General features: G+C 34.1%; 1 protein-coding gene across 2 annotated transcripts in view; it reads right to left on the reverse strand.

Moving 5' to 3' along the window:
- The window catches only part of LOC123558351 (uncharacterized), a 113,553-nt gene extending 89,458 nt beyond the window's left edge, over positions 1-24,095 (reverse strand). The window contains exons 1-2 of one of the 2 annotated variants that reach the window (XM_053543331.1): positions 23,779-24,095; positions 10,295-10,443 (exon numbers count right to left, since the gene is read on the reverse strand). In XM_053543331.1, the coding sequence (XP_053399306.1) occupies positions 10,295-10,443; positions 23,779-23,970 (341 nt within the window). In that variant the 5' untranslated portion in view covers positions 23,971-24,095. Of the gene's footprint in view, positions 1-2,622; positions 2,811-10,294; positions 10,444-23,778 lie in introns of those variants that run through there. The other variant, XM_053543332.1, reaches the window with a different exon arrangement.
- Between the last annotated feature and the right edge of the window lie 1,484 nt (positions 24,096-25,579).

Genomic DNA, 25,579 nt, shown 5'->3' on the forward strand with positions numbered 1-25,579 from the left:
CTTTTAATTTGACCTGGTGACCTAGCTTTTAACCCGAGATGACCCAACATCAATCTTGTCCAAGATTTTGTTGAGGGTAACATTCTGACCAAGTTTCATTAAGATTGGGTCGAAATTGCGACCTCTAGAGTGTTAACAAGCTTTTCCTTTGATTTGACCCGGTGACCTAGTTTTTGACCCCAGATGACCCAATATCGAATTCATCCAAGATTTTATTGAGGGTAACATTCTGACCATGTTTCATTCAGATATGGTCATAAATTTGACCTCTAGAGTGTTAACTAACTTTTCCTTTGATTTGACCTGGTGACCTAGTTTTTGATCATACATGACCAAGATTCAAACTGGACTTTGAGATCATCATGATTAACATTCTGACCAAGTTTCATGAAGATATAGTCAAAAATGTGGCCTTGACAATGTTAACAAGCTTTTCCTTTGATTTGACCTGGTGACCTAGTTTTTGACCCCAGATGACCCGATATCAAATTCATCCAAGATTTCATTGAGGGTACCATTCTGACCAAGTTTCATTAAGATTCGGCCAAAATTGTGACCTCTAGAGTGTTAACAAGCTTTGCCTTTGATTTGACCTGGTGACCTAGTTTTTAACCTCAGATGACCTAATATCAAACTCATCCAAGATTTTATTGAGGGTAACATTCTGACCAAGTTTCATTAAGATTGGGTCGAAAATTGTGACCTCTGAAGTGTTAACAAGCTTTTCTTTTAATTTGACCTGGTGACCTAGCTTTTAACCCGAGATGACCCAACATCAATCTTGTCCAAGATTTTGTTGAGGGTAACATTCTGACCAAGTTTCATTAAGATTGGGTCGAAATTGTGACCTCTAGAGTGTTAACAAGCTTTTCCTTTGATATGACCCGGTGACCTAGTTTTTGACCCCAGATGACCCAATATCGAATTCATCCAAGATTTTATTGAGGGTAACATTCTGACCAAGTTTCATTAAGATATGGTCATAAATGTGGCCTCTAGAGTGTTAACTAGCTTTTCTTTTGATCTGACCTGGTGACCTAGTTTTTGACCATACATGACCCAGATTCAAACTTTGAAATCATCATGATTTCCATTCTGACCAACTTTCATGAAGATACAGTCATAAATGTGGCCTTTACAATGTTAACAAGCTTTTCCTTTGATTTGATCCGGTGACCTAGTTTTTGACCCCAGATGACCCAATACCGAACTCATCCAAGATTTTATTGAGGGTAACATTCTGACCAAGTTTCATTAAGACTGGGCCTAAATTGTGACCTCTAGAGTGTTAACAAGCTTTTCCTTTGATCTGACCTGGTGACCTAGTTTTTGACCCCAGATGACCCAATATCAAACTCGTCCAAGATTTTAATGAGGGTAACATTCTGACCAAGTTTCAATAAGATTAGGCCAAAATTGTGACCTCTAGAGTGTTAACAGTCAAATTGTTGACGACGGACGGACGGCGGACATTGGGCGACCACAAAAGCTCACCTTGAGCACTTCCTGCTCAGGTGAGCTAAAAACAAAAGAAACAGAGACATCCATTAGAAACACATCAGTGAAAAGATGAATGAAAAGCATATTTCATCTATCTACATGAAAAATTGGAAAATAGCATCAACATTAAAGACTCTTGTACCCTTAACAGGAGTCAAAACTTTATACAGAGTAAAGTTGTATCTTTTAGGCGCATAATTACTTTCAAACTAGATGTACATCCATAGGACAATTATAAGTACCCCGCCCCACTTCTTGCCACAATATGGTTATATCTTACTTGTTGACAATGCAAGACTAAAATAAAATTTCATATTACCTTGGGTTCGGATGTTCAGCCCTCTTGGTCATATACGTTTCAAGATACATATAACAGAAACTTTAAGGCCTTTAATGCATATTTCTGATAAAGTCATGGGCCAAAACTCTGGTCTTACAAAGTGAAATCCCGATCAAGACCATTGCGAACAACTTCTCATGTTGAATTTTAATATCATTCCTATAACTTTTATGATTCTAGGTCAAATTGATGTATTTTTACATACACTGGATACAAACATTTAGGCCATTTTTGTATATTTTTGACAGTCAACGGCCATAACTCTGTCCTTACTGAATGACTTCCCAACATCAGGTGCACAACTTAACATGATGAATTATGACACTTTTAAGTTTCATGACTTTATGGTCAAATACTTAATAAATACTTATTATTATAAATTTAAACAGACAAAATGGATAGTGGTACAGACAAGGTGCCCCCTCTCTACCACAACCCTTGCAACATCATGGAGAGATAGATTAGCCTTAGGACTAAATTCATTATATAATTACCTCCCCTGAGACTATGAAAGTACAGGAACCCCCACAAGTAACTAAAGCTTCTGTAGCTAGCAATATGACTTTCACATAGATATACATGTATAAGCTTTAAAAAAAAAAAAAAAAAAAAAAAAAGAGACCACTTTCGCAAAGTACCAAGATACAAACTGTAGCGAATTTGACAGGACTTCAAGTTTAACAAATTCAAGCCAGTAACTTTAAATGGCATCCCATTGTCACACTAGGTAATGCAACAAATGAAAACCAATTCATACATCATAAAAGTACAACCAAACATACCTGAGGTCTGACCAGCTAGCTCGGGCCCTTGCAAGGTATGTCTGTATGGTCAAGTTGCGAAAGCTCCATGATCTACGCATACGACTTGAACGTAAATCCATTGTGTAGTTTTTCGCAACCTGTTGTTTACTTCAATCTACTTCATTTTCACACACTATTACAGCAACCTGACAAATACTTTAAAATTGCTTTTCCTAATCATTTTGCACTTTCTCCAAGATTTCTCAAGTACGAACAAACATCCAATAAATTTTGCATTTCAAGTAACTAAACATTTGAAATAGTACTTGATGTCCTCTCCATTTCAAATGACTAACAGTGTTCTGTTCAAATTCTTTCCCCGAGACTCATATACACCCAGTAGCAGAACTTAATGTATGAAACATTTCAACTGTACTGCATAATTTATGAACCGAAAACTCTCAAATGTTACAATTCCAGACTCTGAATCAGTTATTCAAATGGAATGTCTTATTCCAATATTTTTCCAACTTCGTCAATGATGTTGACAAAGCGCTGCTCAATTAAAACCTACACTGTATCCTCTAATGATTATATTGATTGAAAACAACTTATCCCTTCAAACGAATATCCAATACCTTGTAATACTGATATCCCGGAGCCTGATCAAAAATTGACAATTTTCTCAGGTTAATATGGCATTGTCAATAGCTGTCAAACAGTAATTACACATTTAACATTGCAAAACTTTCCCCCTGAAGAAATAATTAAATTTTCTTTAATGCAGCGCTACTGCAAACTTATCTCAAATTTCAATTTAATTTGAAATTTGAGACATATATCCCTTACAATTAAAATGCAATCAATACTTTTATATGCTAATTGAAAGTCTTATCAACAGATTAATTAGTACAGTTAATTTTAAGAAACATTTGTGTACAAATGCAAAAATTTACACTGTCCGTCATGTAAACTTCCTATAAATATTCAAAATTTTAAAAAACTTTTCCACATAATATCTCACAATACAAAATCCTGTTACTAATTTCATAAACTGACACTAATTTTGGTTTCAAATTTCACTAGAGCATGTATACATATTCACATTGTCATATAAGCCAATTATTATAACGAAAGACAGGGGAAATCGCCCACTCTAAATAAAGTCAAATTCCAAGTCAATGTTCCTCAATTATTTACAAATTTGTGTAAAGGTGTTGAAAAGATTATTCATGTTTAGATCATTCTGGGGTAACTTTCATTGATTTCTGTCCAAACAGTGACAAGCCAATTAGTGTTCTTTTCTTTCCGTCCTTTGATCTGTTAAAGTCCATTCAATGTATAATAAGAAAACTGGACAACTTATTGTCCACCGAGCTGAGCCTGTTATTCTTTGCAACTAAAGTCGCATAAGTCCATTTTTCTATTATATCAAAGTTTATTTATCAAGTAAATCTTACAGATAAACAAAAACATGTCCAAAGAGGAATCTTTGTGTATTGTATTCGTTGACAAAGAGGTCTTGTCCTTCAAATATTTTAATACTTCACTTTTCCACAAAAGAGATAACGCAAGTGTTAAAATAAAACACAGTTGAGAGCTAAAAATGTTGAAAAATCATTTTCAAGTAGTAGATTATATGATTACAGACATTTACGTTTGTGGTAATCCTAAGGTCATAGACCACAACTTTCGCTGGCTATCTTCTTATTTACACTCTTCACACACATTTGTCAGCTTTTCGGTCCACACAGAACCATAAATTATACCGCATTAAAATATAGTTTTCGAACTTCTCATGAAATTCTACCCCTTCATTTAAAACACTTCTTAAAATATTGTAAAGATAAGCAACAAACATTAAAAGTGTTCATAAATTTGATCCCCAACAAATAAAAACCAAGTTAAACTGTAATGCTCTGTCATAAATATCCATCGTTAACAAAAGTATGGAAAGTAATGTCACGTATCATTGATGATCGAATGTAATCCAATGCATGAAAGGCATCTTGCAATAGAAGTAACGCTGCATCGAAACATTAGAGACGCTTCTTTTCATTTAAGCAGATGCTCAAACAAAACGAGACAGGTCAATCTCCGAACAAAGATACACACCCATGTAATATTTGAAACTTTTAAAGGAAACAAATGACAAAATATTCAAATATTGAGATATTGACAGATTGAGACGATGCATTGAAAAGAAAACATTTCACATAAAAGAAACGTTATACAAAATGTCTCCATTCGACAATGAATTTTGAAATAAATGCTAATATATGCCGTAATTATCCCTACAAATCGGAAAAAAGGAAAGGAAAAATTGTATGCAGAAGCTATAAATACGTTCAATAAAATTATAATTTTCCTTTGAGAGTGATCAATGTTACAGTAATCATTATTTGAATGAAAGATAGACTCTAATACAAATTAATGAGAGACTTATAAGAAAGAAATACAATCCTTCTGCCACAAAAACTCAGAATTTTATTTATACTGACAAAAGTTCTGGAGCACACAGAAAGTAACTGAACATTTTTTTTATCAATTACTTTATTAAGTGTAAGTAACAGGTAACTTCACATCTACTAAAAAAGTAAATGTTTTAGTTCTACGTAGAAGAGTGTATAAAACTTTTTTGATGCTACTTTTAGTTTCTTCTTTCCTTTTATAAATTGTTTGGCATTTCCTGTAGTTGCCTCCCTTTTTGAGAGGCACAAACACTGGGTATCTAAAATTGTCCCTTTACAGTTTCACCAAAACTAATATATTAGCCGCGCCATGAGAAAACCAACATAGTGTGTTTGCGACCAGCATGGATCCAGACCAGCCTGCGCATCTGCGCAGTCTGATCAAGATCCATGCTGTTCGCTAACAGTTTCCCTAATTGCAATAGGCTTTGAAAGCGAACAGCATGGATCCTGACCAGACTGTGCGGATGCGCAGGCTGGTCTGGATCCATGCTGGTTGCAAACGCACTATGTTGGTTTTCTCATGGCGCAGCTCAAATTATATCCTCTGCGAGGAATTCAAGAAATAGTTATTGAATGAGTTCTAGAATAGTTCATGAAAATTAAATGGCTGTTCTAGAACTAAACCTAGAACAAATTCTTGAACTCCTAGTTCTAGGATGGCAATTTCATGTTCTTGAACTGTCCAAGAACTAGTTCAAGTATTAATTCTGCAAATTGTAAAAGATAATAAAGTTTTTTGTATAATGAATGAACAGTTCAGAAACTCACAACTGGGTTCAAGAACTGGTACTGAACTAGAAAAAGGTTTTGAATTTTAGTACTTTTAATGAACCTGTGTTCATGAACAATTTTGGTTCTAGACCAGCAGTAACTGTTCAAGAACTCTGGTAAAGTTCTACAAGTTCTTGAACTTTTGCAGTTTTTGAACCAATGTTCAAGAAGCATCATTGTTCTAGAACCACAGTCTAAGAACTGTTTTGCTGGTTCAAGAACAGTTCTTTAAGTTCTTCAGAAGTTCTTGAATGTTCAAGAACTTAATACTAGTTCTAAAACATTTTTTACAAGGGATGTTTGTGAATTTAAAATGCAGAAACAATATTTAAATGTATTAGCAGATTAAAACCATTAAATGATATAAACATGCTATGCTTGTAACTATGGTTTTCGGTTTCCGGGTGGGGAATCTAACTTACAGATTGCAGACAATCAAGCTTAACGTCCAACCATTCCCATATTTTAACATGCAGTGTTATATCTACAGGTATTTCTGAGTGTCTGCAGGAGAGACAGTGAGTAGATGTAATTGATTTTCTAGAAATTCCTGGTCACCAGTGAAGTGAATTTAATGCAGCTAAGCATGGCATACAGCCAATGTGGCAATTCTGCCAATTCTCAATTGACTTTGTCCTATACTCTTTATTTTTTGCTTGTCTGGAGGATAAGTCTAAATTAAAGTCCTGCGTAGAGTTGGATGCTTACTTGAACTATTTTAATTTTCTTCCAGAAAAAGTATCTGATTCTAATTAGCTGTAACTTCTTCATGCAAAAGTTTTGACTGGGAGTTTCTAATTTCTGCCTCCACTGTTTTGAATAGAGTCCAGTAAGAGTTAATGTGCTAATGTTGTTGAAGCAGGTATGGTATGCGAGATGCCTTAACAGCGACACAACGATGACATGATGGTGATGACATGACAATACATCTACATGATGGTGATAGCGCACAATTATGATGGAGCAAAGGCACAATGACAAAGACATAATAATAAGCTGGTGATATGAAGCAATGCTTCAAAAGCATAATGGCAAAATGGTGATACATTTTTTATTTTTGTTGGGTTTAAAGGTCCATTACTAAGGGAAAGTGAGTTGGCATTTTTTTTCATAGCCAGTGCATAGACTTCTGCAAGACACTAAATAATGAAGATTGGCAGGTCAGAATTTACAGAAGGTCTTTGGAACTCAAAGAAATGTATGTGTATTATGTTGAAATTTCAATGAATCGACAGAATGACCCCCCAGGTCTTTTTAACTTTCTTCATACTTCATAGAAAAATAATTGTACATATACTGCGATTTATTTCGAATTTCTACATACCAACTTTCATTTTCCAATAAAATGAAATAGTTTCTGTGCTTTTTAAAAGAAATTAAAATGTTCACTTTCCTTAGTATTGGACCTTTAACATTGAAATGACACAATTATAGGTCATATGGGGACTTTCCAGCATTGATGGCGGAGGAAGACCCCAGGTGCCCCTCCGTGCATTATTTCAACACTGTGGCAGGCACCTGGGTAGAACCATCGACCTTCCCATAGCCAGCTGGATGGCTTCCTAACAGTAACAAGAGTGCAAGAATGTCACAATATACGCCCGTCACAGCAAATTTCTTTACTCTAGCACCTGTATTTGCAAATGGAATTTTAACTTTGTGGTTGTTTAGTAATAACTAAGTGTTTTGTTTTTCTAAGTCCACAAAAAAAACTCCTTACCAGGTAGAGATACCTTAAAATACACCTAAAATTGGAAAGTAACATCTATGTTGTACCACAGATAAGTGGTCTTGGTTTTTCCCTACGGTCAATTATAAAAAAGTTACAATATAAGTTATTTATAGTAACAACTAAGGGAAGTTAATCTTAAAAAAAAAAAAAAAAAAAAAAAAATTGTAAGTCCTCACAAAAATCTTTACCAGGTAGAGACTGGTCAAAATAAACCTCAAAATTGGATGTAGCATGCATATTGTACTACAGAAAAGTGGTCTCGATTTTTCCCTATGACTAGTAATAAAAAAGTTACAATATAAGCTATTTATAGTAACAACAAAGGGAAGTAATTCGAAAGAAGAGAACTGCGCATGACACTTCGTCTTATGATGGTGTATAATTGTGTCAAGTTACATCAAAATCCCTCCATGCATGAAGAAGAAATGCTTCGGACAAAGTCATTCTTGTATCTGACCTTTGGCCTCTAAGTGTGACCTTGACCTTAGACCTAGGGACCTGGTTCTTGCGCATGACACTACGTCTCGTGGTGGTGAACATTTGTGCCAAGTTATATCAAAATCCCTCTATGCATGAAGAAGACATGCTCCGGACAAGGTTTTCATTCTTGTATCCTTTGACCTCTAAGTGTGACCTTGACCTTAGACCTAGAGACCTGGTTCTTGCGCATGACACTCCGCCTCATGGTGGTGAACATTTGTGCCAAGTTATATCAAAATCCCTCTATGCATGAAGAAGAAATGCTCCGGACAAAGTTTTCATTCTTGTATCCTTTGACCTCTAAGTGTGACCTTGACCTTAGACCTAGGGACCTGGTTCTTGCGCATGACACTCCTTCTCATGATGATGAACAATTGTGCCAACTTTCATCAAAATCCGTCTATGCATGAAGAAGATATGCTCCGGACAAAGTCATTCTTGAATTTGACCTTTGACCTCTAAGTGTGACCTTGACCTTAGACCTAGGGACCTGGTTCTTGCGCATGACACTCCGTCTCATGATGGTGAACAACTGTGCCAAGTTTCATCAAAATCCCTTCATGCATGTAGAAGATATGCTCCGGACAAGGTCTGTGGACGCCGCCCGCCCGCCAGGGGCGTTCCCATAATACGTCCCGTTTTTCAAACGGGCGTATAAAAATTCAACACCCTGAATGAGGCTCGAACCGACATCGGTCAGGGGCAAGTGATTTGAAGTTAGTCACCTTAACCACTTTGCCATAGAGGCCCCCAGATGGCAATATAACATAGCCTTTGGTCCATAAGCATCAAATTTTCATACTGCTCTGATATTGAATGTACCTAATACAAAGAAGAAAAATAACAGAACATCTCTGTCATTGTGTCATTTCATTACCTATGTACAACATACTGTGTACCATATGTGACAGTGATGGTATGACGACATAAAGTAATACTGTATCTTTTTCAACATTCTGCTATAACATCGCTACATTTCATGACACAGCACTGGGTATACCTGATGGGACTTGAACATTTAAATGGGAAGAAAAGGTGCAGGCAGTCCGGGACTCAAACCCAGGGCCTCCGAATACCGTTCCAAAGCTCTACCTATCGAGATACCACAGCGCTTACACATTTTCTCCCCATATTCAAGTCCTACACTGTGACACATACACCTGTATTAACTCACTGTGACTATTCAGTACTGCAGCAGGACGGATAAATAATGAACAAATGGATGGATAGAGTACAAATATTCACAGGGAATGGTAACAGAATTATGTTAACCTTTAGCCTGCTGGGGGCAAGTTATTCTGCCTATTCAGTCAGTAAATTTTCAGTGAACACCCCTTCGAATGATAAATGGTACTGCCCAAATAGAATGATGGACCAGTCCATTTTGAAAATTTAGCAGGTTAAAGGAAAAATCACCTTTTTAAATATTACCTCAATTTAGATACTTCACTTGACTATATTACTTTCACAAACTCACTTCAATTATTCTAGGCTCTCAATAAGGCGTATATCCAAAGAAGAGACACTATTTTTCCCATTGTGAAGAAAAACGCAGTGTACTCATTCTACAGTTATTATCCTTACTTATCTGCCAGGTGCACAAATAAAGAAAAGATTGCTATATTAAAAATAATTACACTGGTTTTGTCAAAGCCAAGGGTATTTCTGTGTTACACATTCAATGTTATCACAGTTTGTAATTACTGTAATTTGGTGTTATTACCTAACTTGGGGTACAGAACCTTTTTTTGTCATGAATATAATAAACAATAACTGTGATATACTTTTAACACTGTCACACAATGTATTATCTCCCTTTAAACAGCAAAATTATGGTCCAAAGATTAGTCTCCCTTTGCAAAAAGTGAAAATCTGAAATTTGTGTTGTTGTTTTTTTTTTTAATTTGGCTTTGCTTCAAAACAGTAGCATTAGTTTAATTAGAAATTAAAGCATGATGGAAACAATTTCAAAGAAATATGTTTTGCCTGTGGAGATGCCTACTATGTGATAAAACACTTTAGCTTTTGTGATATGAAAATCAGATGTTTCATAATATGTCCTTAACCACTTGATGTTGATGATGTATACCAAGTTTCATTTGAATTCAATGTAAACTTTAGGAGGTCTTGCCTACACAAGTTGGTCTGTCAGACGGACAGTTCAAACATAATATATACCTTTGAATTGATATCTGGAATCATAGTCAAGAGGATTTCACTTCTGAGTTCAGGATTCTAAACAATTATCTCTTACCTCCAGACTAGTAGTGTGAGTGTTCTGAAAGCGCTGTCTATAAGTTCATGTGCCACTTGTAGTGTGAGACACCTGACCTCATTGACCTGCAGAAGATAATCTCCAACCTTCAACTTCCCACTGTCACAGGCCTTTCCACCATCTTCTATCTGTAAATAGTCATGAGAAAAAATATATTATTTTAATTCACAATGCTTATAAGCTGGAACTCAAGGGCATGCCATATTGTTGTGTTTTACCAATAGGGACCATGATGGGCAAGTGTTTAAGCTTGTTTTGTTTCACTTACCCTTATCACCATGGGTCTGAGCCTCAACAAGAATTGAATTCTATCATGTGGATGCCATCCAAGATGGTACACTGGAGGCTAATGAATCTATTAAGGTGCCAATCATGTGCTTTGAAGGAATGCATCAGAAGTAGCTCGATTTGTTCCACCACCATCAAAGGTTAGGAGAAAACCTCTAAAATTCTACTTTCAGCAAATCATGACACAATTCATAGGCAAAAAAACCCCAAAACATTTTGTTTCAAAATGGGTGTCAGGCCTTAACAACGACCTCATGGTCTGAGTCAAGCAAAGATTGCTGCAGACAAAACTATGATGAACTTGATCAATGGAATCAAAAATGCTGTAAATCTGGCTTGAAATGCAACCACTGGCAGCAGACTATTATAAATAAATTGAGGAAATAGAAAAAATTTGACAAAAAAAGCAAGATTCAGCATTCAAACAGGATTCAAACAGCCTACACAACAAAATAAAATTTAATACAGTCATGATAACAAACTGGAGAGCAGTTGAAGGCACCCGACTGATGAGATTCATCTACCTAGCCATCATGCTTATGGAAAGTTGTGCAACAGAAACAGCTAAACTTTTGCTGCAGCAGACGCAGCGGAAATATTCTACAAGTATTTATGTTTATTTGATAAGGATTTTACATTATCTTCAAGCACATTTCCTTTACATAAAGTGGTGTTCCGTCCATGCTAACAGCCTACCTATATTTGAAGTCTGGCTACCAACTAGACAATCTTTTTGTTTCTAGAAAAAATAATTCTGTTATATATTCTGACTTCATCAGTCTTGGCTCTGACTATCCAGTGTTTTTAGAAGAAAAGGGACATAATTATACAAAATTTTAATAGCCTCAGTCAGAAGTTATCTCCTGTGAACAAAACACTGGGTCTGAACACAGACTACAGCCTACCCAGTGTTAATGGATTCTGAACTTGTACTTATCTGTTCTCAGGAAGCAACAGACAACTTCCCCACAGCAGCCGAGAAGAGGAGGATTGACTTCAGTCTGCAAACTACTAGTATGGTAGGTAGCTTTTCTCTCCCTAAAATGGCTAACAGTGCAGCCCTAAAGCAGACGCCAGTGATAATGAGCCAGGAACCAGTCTATATCTAAAGTCTGTTTCTAAGAAAAATATTTTGCAATCAAGCAAAACTTTATCAATGCTATTATATCTTTCTTATGCACTTTAACTTCTGTATTGGTATAAATCATACTGAATACCTTGCATTTTCACATGCACACAGTTTTTTTTCTTTCCTTTTGCAATAAATTTGTGTGGTTAAGTCTCCAAAATGTCTTTATCAAAAGCTTTTTGGTATTCATATTACAAGATGGCTATGCTTTTATTTGCCCAGGGTTATATATAGAAGAAAGAAATCTTGAGAATGAATGAGTCAGTTTTCAAAGAGACAGAGCAAAAAAACTTCCAATTTATACATCCAATAAATAACATTCTCAACTATCAAAAGTTTATTTATAATATAAATATTTTCTTGAACAAGCAACTGTTGTTAAGAACCCAAAAAACCCTAGAGTATTAAGCTTCTCTGAACCCCCCTCATATAAATCATTCAACTGATACCTCAAAGTTATTTGTATTAAGAGGATCTTTAGATTATCTACGAATATGTAATTGAAACACATGCACTGAAGAAATATTTGTTAAAGCAATATTTTTTTTTTTCAAAGATAAGAAACCTAAATGAATATTAAAATGAAACATTGATCCACGATATATCAATATTCAAATGATATTTATTATCATACAGAATTTTTATGATATTGGTGAGCAAAACATTTCACCAAACCCAGTGTACCCCAGTAAAGTGAGCAGCAAGAAAAATGTTCACTCTGACTTTAAGAACATTATGGTCTTGGAGCTTCAAGCACAGAGCAACAAGAAAATATTTAACTCTTACCCTGTTAAATTTCTAAAATGAACTTGTCCATCTTTCAATTTGGACAGTACCAATAACTGTTAAAAGCGGTGATTACCAAAAAGATACTGACTGAATGGCGAACAGTGCAGATCATGATCAGACTGCACGGATGTGCAGGCTGATCATGATCTACACTGGTTCCAAAGGCAGAATCAATCGTGTCCAGCATGATAAGGGTTACAAACTAACTTGTTATTTTCTGGTGTAGATAACGTTCTGAATGATATAGTAGGATCTTTATTTTGGTGTCTTTCTGTTACTGTTACTGTTCCAGCAAATAAGAATTTTTACTGCTAACTTAAGGTTTCGATGGAGGCCTTGAGAAACAAAAATCAAACAACACCAAATCATAGAAAGAAAGAGTTGTTTGACATGAAAATTGAACAGCATGTAAAACATGTATATTACTTTATGAAACAAGTGTCAGTATACTGATATAAACATTGAATTCCGGAAAAGGGCTGCCTAAAGGGGCTCCACTTCCGGACAGTTAAACGCCTTTAAAAACTCACCATTTTCAAAGAACTGTTACACATGTTTGTTTTGATGCATTTGCAATAGCGTGCGAGTGGTGAAATTTCACGTAACAAGGTAGAACATAGTTTTCAGCAATTGTTTATCTTTTTTTCTTTACAAATGGCATTCATTTTCAAAGGGAGACAACTTTTTCTCAAAGATTACTTATAATAATCGGAAAAAGTTGTTTCCCTTTGAAAATGAATGCCATTTGTAGTTAAAATAATCGGGAACAGTTGTCTCCCTTTGAAAATGAATGCCATTTGTAAAGAAATAAAGATAAACAATTGCTGAAAACTGTGTTCCACCTTGTTATGCGAAATTTCACCACTCGCACGCTATTGCAAATGCATCAAAACGAACATGTGTAACTGTTCTTTGAAAATGGTGAGTTTTTAAAAGCGTTTAACTGTCCGGAAGTGGAGCCCCTTTAGGCAGCCCTTTTCCGGATTTCAATGTTTATATCAGTATACTGACATTTGTTTCGTAAAGTAATATACATGTTTTACATGCTGTTCAATTTTCAAGTCAAACAACTCTTTCTTTCTATGATTTGGTGTTGTTTGATTTTTGTTTCTCAAGGCCTCCATCGAAACCTTAACTCTCAAAACTTTGTCTATCTAATGAGATAATGGTCTATCCCTGCATGCACACAGGCAGTGCACAGAAGACAAATGAATGCTAGGCTGCTGGCGGAGAAATTTTGTACTGTTGCGATGCTGAAAAGAGCTGACTGGCCTATATCAATCTGCTCTTCACTAGCACCTTACAACTTCCCCACATAATCAGAGGTGGAAGGCAAGTCTCAAAATGTAGTTAACAATGTCTCGCCTGGGATAAAACCTGAAAATTCTGTGCACCTAATCGACTGGGCAATTTACATTTAAAAAAAACACGTCACAAGAAAATGCAAGAAATTCATACATATATCACTCTGATTCAGGTAATAGTAGCTCTTTTTCGAGGCTCAGCAAAACTGACATTCCCACACCAACAATGAAAATAGATGACTGAAATTGTTGGCTACAGAATGACATTAAACACTGGTAAACATTTGTAACAATGTCAACATCATTAACCTAGGGGGATTAAATATCTTTAACAAATTCCTCAACTACTAAAAAGTCAACCATCGTAACTATAAGAGTGGTATAAAATTATTCATGTATTATAATTATGTATATTTTACAATAATGCTCATTTCAATCTATGCATGTCCAAATAATTACAGTAGAAGTTTTGCAAGCTCAATGGAAAAATCCTGACTAGAAAAAAACCCAACTATATTGATCTTATTTAATAATAAAAAAGAAACATGTATAACTTTGAAGGATCTTTAAGCCAGTCCAAACCTACAGCTAAGTATGATGAAACTCTGTTGAACGTTTTAAAATTCATAAGATGCAGACTCTACAAGTTTCATGAAAATTTACCAAATAATCATCTTGATACGTAGCTGTGCTATTTAAAATATTTCAAAAATACCACAGAAATGCAATTTAATGAATGCACAAGTTTGGTGAAGATCAGTCTAAGGCTTTTGTTTAACCCTAAGCCTGCTGGTGGCAAGTGTTTCTGCCTTTGCGACCAGTGCAGACCAAGATCAGCCATGCAGTCTGATCATGGTCTGCACTGTTCGCTATTCAGTCAGTAAATCCCTTCAAATGATAAATGGTACTGCCCAAACTGGAAGATGGACCAGTCCATTATAGAAATTTAGCATGGTAAGGGTTAAAGGAAAATACTGATTCAAGGTGAGAACTGCATGTTTAACAAATAATTAATGACAGCAATTGGTATAGAGTATAACTTAAAATGAAAATCTATGACAATATGCCTCATTATTATTTAGATATAAAAATCTTAGGGGCCTTTAAAATTTTAATTTTTGAAATTGTCCGTATCTTTTGACAACTTAAAGGAGAAATATTAACAGAAATTTTGCAATTATTTATCTGTATGCGCAGTTTATCAAATGTCTATACCTCTTCTTAATTCAAACAAGTTTTATTGAAATTAAATGAATATACTTGAATAAAATGTCTCCAAAAGCCCTACCATGCGGTATAATTATGTCTACTGGCGGACAATTCAAACATATCTCTTATGTCAAGTTGTACCATGTAATTTATAAATCTTAAACTTGATTCTTTTCTATTTCTAATTTATTCTTAATTCAAACTGATCATTTTTTGTAAAAAAGGTAGTTTTGCTGTTATATTTATATAATGTTAAGTTAAATCATTAAAATATGACTTGCTAGTACATTTTTCATTCTACATGATCCTTTTTGTTCTTGAGGTAGAAGGGGATTTCATGGTCTTTTAAATAAAAGAAAACTATCCACAGGAAAACAATTTAGTTTGTATCTAAGTAATACAATTGACGTATATCTAAAGAAAGGATCAAACTTCTGATTGTCTATAAAAATTCAGCTGTGCCTTGATATATACTTGGGTAAAAAGTAAACCATTAACTTGAATACTGTTTACCTGACATAAATGTATTCCATTTTATCTCCCAAAAGAGTGAAAGCGTTTCAATTAGAATGATAAAACTTCCATTTTATAAGGGGGAAATAAATATTACAATACCATTCTCAAGTAATAATGTAATGCTTATTTATGAATGGCGATGGCATACTGTTTCATACTGTTTTACTGGGTCTGCCTTCATGTCAAAATAGTAAATTAAAATAGTTAAAGAAAACCTTCATGTTTGTTTAAGTAAATTAAAACGGCAAATTATAATAGTTAAAGAAAATGTCAAAAAATGTTTGGAAGATGTGGGTATAATAACCCAACAAATAAACAATTATAGCCTAAAAGTTTTATAAGGTATAATGACCTTAAATACAACAAAATAAATGGGTACGAACAAGTTGACTTGAGCAATGTCTTTCCACCTTTCACCTTTAAAAACTTCAGTAAACAGAAAGAAAGTGATAAAGTGGTGCCTGTAAAAACATTGCCTCCACATCTGTTGACACAGCTAAATATGAGAACAACAACATTGCTCTATCAGCAAGGGCCGCATTTATACAAATAGCCTGTAGCTAAATAAAAGTATTAAAATGTCAACGTCCTTTTCTGCAGCTAAAATCGCTTAAATGATTTGAAAGAAGCATGTTTATATTTATTTCACTAAAAAATAATTTTCCAATTGATAAATTTTCCCATCGGTTTAAAGAAAGCTCAATGATGTCAATGTAAAGGGAAGTAATGTGAATAAGTTAATACTTTTTTCTTTGGATTTACTTCCCCTGTCTAATGATGTGAGAAGTAGCAGCAATTTTCATTGACTCTATCAGGAAAATCAAATGATAGACAAATTAACACATACTGTCCATTCTTTGATACAACATACAATAACCACTTCTATGTTTTGCAAATGAACAAGATCATCAATTAGATAACATTCCAAAGTTGGACAATCTTACAAATGATTACAAGTAACAGCATAAACTTTCACTGGTCAACAAACATAACCATTGTGTTTTTGGTGTAAATGACCTGTTTTAAATGCACCTAAAACTTGTTGTTACTGATTTGTTGTTTAAAATCCAAAAATTATTATTTGGTTGCCCAGTGTCTGCAGTTCCAAAAATATAATTTTAACAATGCTGAGATGTTCATTCATGGCTGCTAAAGACGAAGTTTTAAAAGATCTATTATAGGCGGTTCAAATGTTTGTGATTTATTGACCACCGTTTACAGCATAACAGAACCATTTTCAGAACTGCATCAGAAGGTTGTTATTATGCAAAGATTCTGTTAAGATCATTTATAAGTTTGGTAAAGATACTTAATTCTTGGAATGGTCCATTTCTGCGGGAACAAGGCAAATGTAGAGGCAATAAATATAAAAAAAAATGAATATAAAACATTGTAGTCAGGTGTATTTCATTCATGACCAAGTGACACTCATGGCAGTGATTTATGTACTGTTACAAATCACTGTGGGTAACAATGATGCAAAAAATATACCACATTAATTTTTCTCGAAGCTCAGGTTGATGGCATACCATCTACCTCTTTTTTTTTTTTGATAATGCCCCTTTTCCTAAGTGTGCTAGTCACCAAAACATTGTAAGTAAAATACAGGGATTTGAAAATGGTCATCTTATTATTCAAATGACACCTCTCTATTTTAAAAACTTTCTTATTAAGAAAGTAAGAAAGACAATTTTGATGTCAATGTCAGGTTTATAAAATAGCCAAAACACCAGACTAATGCCAAAAAAATGACTAACTTTGACAGAAGAGATAATTTGCTTAATTACAAAACTGTCCGTTAAAATTTTAAATCATTTCACACGCTCTTTCAGCATTATCTTCTTTATAAAAGGAGCTCTTTTCAATTTGTGTAATGTCTAAATACGGTAATCATCCACACAATCAGTGCCAGACTAAAAAAATTTTGTTCTTCAAACAGTGATACAGGGGTCTTAAATTTCATGATGCTTTACATGATTTCAAGATCGGGTAGAGATATATTTTGTACAAAATTTAGCCACAGATGATGATCACAGGTTTAGCGGGTACAGTTGTTAAATTTAATTAATTAATTTTGATGCGCATGACTGGCGTGTAACAAGTATACAACCTTAATATGGTTTGTAGTGTGCTGCTTAAAATATAGTCTACTCGGTTGTGGTTACTTTTTGTGTAAATTTAATTCTTACAATTTGAATATCATAACAAGATCTTTTATATGATATGACTAAGTGTAAGATAGGAAATCATTCTTCATCTCCTTTTTTATTTAAAATAATAAACCATAATTATATGCAAATGATGCACACATATTTCCAAGCTAAATGAGCCACGCCATGAGAAAACCAACATAGTGGGTTTGCGACCAGCATGGATCCAGACCAGCCTGTGCATCCGCGCAGTCTGGTCAGGATCCATGCTGTTCGCTTTCAAAGCCTATAGCAATTAGAGAAACCGTTAGCGAACAGCATGGATCCTGACCAGACTGCGCGGATGCGCAGGCTTTTCTGGATCCTTGCTGGTCGCAAAACCACTATGTTGGTTTTCTCATGGCACGGCTCAAATGAGATAACGAATTGGTCGACTAATCCAAATCTTTAGAATACTTCTGAAACAATGAGCGACACTGACACTATGCAAACTGATAACTGTTTTCTCATGATCCTCTTTTTCTTAAATTTCAAAAGAAAGCAAAAATACCACGACAAGTCATTTTTTTTAAATTGGAAAAAGGATTATAGACTTTTTTAAAATACCGGGTTTACCACCATCGGCAGGATTATTATTTTTCTGTTTGTTGCAGTTGCCTCTGAATTTTTGAACTGATATTTAAATCTGTATAACCTTTGTCAGCTGCAGCATACCTTTCTCGTTTTTTGGAAGATATCTTAACATTTTCTAACAGTGATACTCTGAATACGGATATATATTGAGTAAATTCAATAAAAAATATCCGATTTCCAGGAAGGTTTAATAATTCTAGTGGTATGTGAAACCAAAGTATCAGACTTGATCCCATAAAATTATGTTGTATCTGGTTCATTACATACGGGCAGAGTCGAACAAATTTGGACAAAGTCGAAGAAATAATATCACGTTGTGCTGTCTCCAATAAACCATAGATCTATGAAATACCACAAACTTTAATTTATGTAACTATTAGCATACTTCATAATCAATGAAGTTTGAAAACGCATTAAAGATCAGAAAAAATTACAGCTTAAATACAACATCTGAAATATCATTTTTTGCAAAACCAAGGCGTTTATAATGAAAAATTACATGAAATTATTTGTATGGTGTGACTATGAATTTCAATGAAATCATTATTTGCACTAGCTATGCATGTGTGAATACTGAAGTGCAAATTGAATGAATCATTACAAAACACATATTCAATTCTACTTACTTGACAAACATATTTTGTATATATTTATAAAAGTTAATTTAGAATGTTTTGTCCCACCACCTGCGTGAGCTTTTAATCATTTCAGGAAACTTAAATACTTGTTTATAGAATTTTTTTAAAAAGTTACCCATCTTTCCTAGATTTGTTTTCACGAGTTCTGAACTATTATGCAACTATTTTGTGTTTCAGTTTCAGTACTGTTTTGATGCATGCTTGATGCATCCTTAAACACGTGCATGTCATTTCGATTTTTTTAAAAGTCACCCATCTTTCCTATTTGTTGTCACAAGTTCTGAATTATTATGCGACTATTTTGTGTTTCAGTTTCAGTTTTGATGCATGCTTGATGCATGCTTGAAAGCATGCATGTCATTTCGTTCCTTTAGGCAGTCACTGGATAGAATCAGCTATATGACTTATGCTCTTCTGGTGCTGTAAAAAAAGGACTCGTCCCACATTTGCAGTGTTGTTATATTTTGTGGTCTTTTTGGATCATTGGGTACATTCAATTTTACTATTAAAGAATTCCGCTTTTAAAAGCTAGTGCTTGGGGGCATGATGTGTGTTCATGAATGGACTCGGGCAAACTGAGCCTGCAATTATTTTGCTTAGTAAAGTTAGTAGTGCTCTCTGTTTCCAAAGGATTCTCTTTTAAATTTTATTATCCATAAAAAAGAAGATCTGGAACTCAAGCATGACTCAAATCATGTGCACAGGCAATGTCAATGTATGTAAGCGACTTAAACAACATTAGTAAAATATAATAAATGACAGCTGAAACAGTATCACACTTTTATGGTATGCTGAAAAGTTCAAGCAAGACATTAAGGATTTTGATTTGGACCTCAAACTGAAGTTTTCTGCTTTAAAAGTGCATGTATAAGTACTGAAACATTAAAGATAAACAAGGATATGGACATGACAATGTGTCATACCCATACTTATCCTTCCAGAAATATAAACATTATGAGAAATGTGTTTTATTTTCTACTTAAATAGATGGTTTGCTGATATATTTTAATAGTTTACATGAAGTTTCTTGTCTTGTAAACACTTAGGTAAATACAACAAAATCCCTAAAATCCTCTTAGAAGGTTATTAGGTAAATTTACTTTTAAGATTTTAATATGTTATCAAAAAAGAAAATGAGGACTGTACAATTACACTGAACTGACTTCAGTTACCATAAACTTCCTAATAGTCTGATGAAAGTTACCACTAAAGCAAGTCTCAGCCCGTCCAGTTGCCAGAAAAATGGTGCCACGCATTTGCAATCAGAGGTACCATCTCACTGATTACGGTGATAGTACCAAGACGAACCAGGGATGGTAGACCTCAAGTATGCAAGACTGGTAATAAGCAACCTGCCAGTCAGTCTATGTGGCGCATTATGGCTCAAACTGTTCACTGAATTAACTTGGAAATTGCGAGTTTGTGACCTTACCATGTCTTGTTGTACAGCAGATTTACTACCATGAACAAAATTAATGATATAATTATACTTATTAACTGAAGAAGGAAAACAGGAAAAATATGTTATAACTACTTTCCAAAATTAAATAATCAGAATAAATTAATCTGACTAGAGCATTATTTGAGGTAATACACAAACTTTTGACCACAAAGGTCATAAAGTCTTACTTTCAATAGACCTATACAAATATTTTGATAGGATTTAAAATGATCATCTTTTAAGAAAGATGTGTAAAAATAATCACTTTCATACACCAAAGCGAAATTTCTGCTGCTAATCAAAAATTCTGAAAATATTTTATTTCACACTTTCGGACATTTGCTGAAGGCAAGTAATCCGCAGTTGTTGTCCTGTTTTTGACCTAAAAACACCTTTAGGGTTGACAATAGCTTTTTAGATAACATTGTAATGATTGTTAGATTAGAAATATACAGATCTGTACTTGTATTATTTCATATTATAATCTAAGGCAGACTTTAAATAAAATCTATCAAATCTTGTTAATCAAATAATTTTATTTTTTTCTTATTTCTACTTTTTAGCTCGACTATTCATAGAATAGTGAGCTATTGCACTCGCCCATGCGTCGGCGTCGGCGTCCGCGTCCGCGTCCCGATTTTGGTTAAGGTTTTGTATGTAAGCTGGTATCTCAGTAACCACTTGTGGGAATGGATTGAAACTTCACACACTTATTCACTGTGACAAACTGACTTACATTGCACAGGTTCCATAACTCTATTTTGCTTTTTTACAAAATTATGCCCCTTTTTCGACTTAGAAATTTTTGGTTAAGGTTTTGTATGTAAGCTGGTAACTCAGTAACCACTTGTGGGAATGGATTGAAACTTCACACACTTATTCACTGTGATGAACTGATCTACACTGCACAGGTTCCATAACTCTATTTTGCTTTTTTACAAAATTATGCCCCTTTTTCGACTTAGAAATTTTTGGTTAAGGTTTTGTATGTAAGCTGGTATCTCAGTACTTACTAATGGGAATGGATTGAAACTTCACATACTTGTTCACTATCATGATCTGACATGCACTAAGCAAGTCCCATAACTCTACTCTCTTTTTTTTCAAAATTATGCCCCTTTTTCGACTTAGCAGTTTTTGGTTAAATTTTTGTATGTAATCTGATATCTCAGTATCCACTAATTAGAATGGATTGAAACTTCACACACTTGTTCACTGTCATGATCTAACATGCACCGTGAAGGTCCCATAACTCTACTTGGCATTTTTACAAAATTATGCCCCTTTGACTTAGCAGTTTTTTAGCTCGACTATTCATAGAATAGTAGAGCTATTGGACTCGCCCATGCGTCGGCGTCCGCGTCCGCGTCCCGATTTGGTTAAGTTTTTGTATGTAAGCTGGTATCTCAGCAACCACTTGTGGGAATGGATTGAAACTTTACACACTTATTCACTGTGATAAACTGACTTACATTGCACAGGTTCCATAACTCTGTTTTGCTTTTTTACAAAATTATGCCCCTTTTTTGACTTAAAAATTTTTGGTTAAGGTTTTGTATGTAAGCTGGTATCTCAGAAACCACTTGTGGGAATGGATTGAAACTTCACACACTTATTTACTGTGATAAACTGACTTACATTGCACAGGTTCCATAACTCTATTTTGCTTTTTTACAAAATTATGCCCCTTTTTCGACTAAGAATTTTTTGGTTAAGGTTTTGCATGTAAGCTGGTATCTCAGTACTCACTAATGGGAATGGATTGAAACTTCACACACTAGTTCACTGTCATGATCTGACATGCACAAAGCAGGTCCCATAACTTTATTTTGCTTTTTTACAAAATTATGCCCCTTTTTCAGCATAGAAATTTTTGGTTAAGTTTTTGTATGTAAGCTGGTATCTCAGTATCCACTAATGGGAAAGGATTGAAACTTCACACACTAGTTCACTGTCATGATATGACATGCAGTGCAAAGGGTCAATAACTCAACTTTGCATTTTACAAAATTATGCCCCTTTTTGAACTTAGGAGTTTTTGGGTTAAATTCTTATATGTAAGCTGGTATCTCAGTACCCACTAATGGGAATGGATTGAAACTTCATACACTTGTCCACTGTCATGAGCTGATAAGCACTATGCAGGTTCCATAACCCTATTTTACTTTTTTACTAAATTATGCCCCTTTTTCGACTTTCTTATTCATTCAAGCGACAAGGCTGTTAAATAGTCGAGCGTTGCTGTCCTCCGACAGCTCTTGTTTTATGTTCCACTGCTAACCTAGTATTTACAAGATAGCATCTTGTTACTGGTGGGTACTTTTTCCCTACCTATGAAAATAGAAAATGGTTAAAGAATATAGCTGGTACAAATTAATTGATATTAAAATACCAGAAATAATTATGATATTTCATATAAGAAAAAATCAGCTACAGATTTAAAAAAGAATTACAAAAAAATAAAGTAAAAAGCAATACTTATACTTCACTTGTGATGTTCAATATATATGAATAAAGATGTTTTAATGAAATTATAATTGGTTCAATATCAGCTTACTGGCCTTCTTAATAAATGAACTTGACTTTACAGCTAAATGACTTTATTCCATTAAAATAATCTTATTCTAATAAAATAAACTTACTTTTTTTTCCAATAAAAATTAACATGACTATATTATCTGACTTTATTCTTTATTCTTACTTACTCACTCAGTGACTTTATTCTAATTAGATAAATGTCTTCTAATTAAAGTCAATTTTATTTTTTTATTCTTATCAAATTCAGCTTTACTTAGTAAATGACTTTATTATAAATTTATTTCATTGGTGGTAAGGAATATACCATGTTGCACACTTGTACACAAGGGGTGTAGAGCCTCTTGACCAGTATGCATACCTGTCAAACTTATCAAAAGTTACTGACCTCCTTGAATAACTGAAGTACCTATAATATACCTTCTGCATCTTGGACTACAATGCAGACTGCAAAAAAGGTTCAAATAAAACAAACAGCTAACTAACTTACAGGGGTTTCATTAATTATTGTCAGCAGAAAGCAGAAGTTGCAAACTGCCAAAGCAGAATGTCTACAGCTGTACAATAGGGTCCTCCCATTCAGAACCACTATTTGCTACAAGAAAAAACAACATTAAAGCAGGTGGCAATCCCCATCCCATGCACTTATGGAAACCACTGAATTAAACTGCTTGTTTAATGAAAAACTCATAAATGTAAGGAGAATCTGTCACAGTCTATGTACAATGGCTTATAGATCCCATAGAAATATTCACCGGCTACGCAAGTCAGTAGTTTGCTTAAAATGCATGAACATGCTTTGAACAGGTAAATACAAAATTTAAAACTTACAGCACCAATTATAACAGAAGATTTCGATTCCGTTCCACATGTCAATGTGAATCCCCACGGGCTACCCCCTTTCAACACCACCTGAAAAGGTTCGTCGGTCCCCTCCTTCAGTGGACTTGGGGGTAGGGGAACATCCTCATCCTCAAAGCTAGTTTCACCGTCAGATGAAATGTCAGCCTCCGCTCCGCTCATTGTGACTGAATGTATTTAGCCACACATTTAATTTTCCAAAATTTAATTGAAATTCACACATAAAAAGTTAAAAACCTTGTTTAAAATAGAGTCCACTTTTAAAACTTCACATCACCTGGGCGGAAGTTTACATTTTGCGACATTGTCGGAGTGTGTACACTTTTATAGTCTGTATCAAAATTTGCTTGGGTAGGTATTGATTTTTTAAACAGATTTTATATATAATTATGTAAGTATTACATTTTTCTATAGATATGAATAAATACGATATAACTATTTTGTTTTTTAATTGAAGCCCATTGAAGCAGATTTATAATGTCCCAAATGCTTGTAATATTACCTCTGTAATTTTAAAGGGAGATAATAAGATATCTAACTATCTTCCTTTACTGGCAATCCCTTTACAATTTTTTGCAAGATACAAGATACAAGATACAAGAAACTTTATTTAACGTTGGATACTACATATAACAAAAACATCAGCTTAAAGCTATTTCCCGACAAACATATGTAAAAATAATATAACTATTAAAAAAGGCTGTAAAAGAAAAGTACATGGTTAAAGCATAGCATAAAAAAAAGATAAGCATATTATATTGGTACATGCAAGTAAAAATACAAGTCTATGGGCATAAAATAAGGAATAAGTAGTTGACAGTCGGGTATGTGACAAGTGTGAGACAGAAAACCTAATTCCCCAAGTAAAGTACTTATCCCAACCTACCGAAAGAAAGATGTAGAGAGGGAAAAGGGGCCTGAGATGGTCATACACAGTGCCACACCCGCCTCTGTCATCTACGGCAGATATGTAAAATGCGAGTTAAATATTTGAGCTTTTAATTGAAGCCCATCATGTTGGTTGTAAGTAGATTAATAATGGCCTTAATGCTTGTAATATTTTACCTCTGTAATTATAAAGGGAGATAATAAGAAATGCTTAGCTTTAAAAAGAATTGTGATAACAATTATTAGAGTTGATGATTGTGAAACTTTTTTTGGTATATTGACTAAAACACTCCATAAATAAGTTAATAATAAACACAACACAAAGTATACATTCCTTTTTATAATTTAAATTTACACACGCCTTTTCCTAGTGATATGATTACTTGAGAACAATAATTTGCTTGTGTATTAAGTTATATGTACTAAAAATGTGATATATGCTGCAACCTCTTGCACTTAAAAATTTATGTAATTTGCAGTGTTTTAATAATCTAATGTTTCTTTTGGTAGTACCTTTAACCATAGTGTCCACAGTTGATGATAATTTCATGTTTAATATTAGCTTTCCTGTGATATTTGCTTTTTATAACCATCTCTGAATATTTGTATTGTTTTTTAGCAGTTTGTATATGCCATGATGTAGATCAGGAGGTGTTATAATATGTGATCTTAAGATATATTTTTCAAATTACTGAAACTCTTGGTATTAAATAATCTATAAACTGTGCAGATGATTTTGTGGTAATTCTTTTTATTTAAACTATATATAAGTATTATGTAATACAGCTCTTTTATATTTGTTGTATTTGTTTGTACTTGTTTTCAGTGAGTCAGTTAAAAAAGTTAATTCAAAGCTTATGTTATGTCTTGCCCATTTAAAATA

Source organism: Mercenaria mercenaria, chromosome 5, assembly GCF_021730395.1.
Source record: "Mercenaria mercenaria strain notata chromosome 5, MADL_Memer_1, whole genome shotgun sequence".
NCBI classification, from domain to species: Eukaryota; Metazoa; Mollusca; class Bivalvia; order Venerida; family Veneridae; genus Mercenaria; species Mercenaria mercenaria.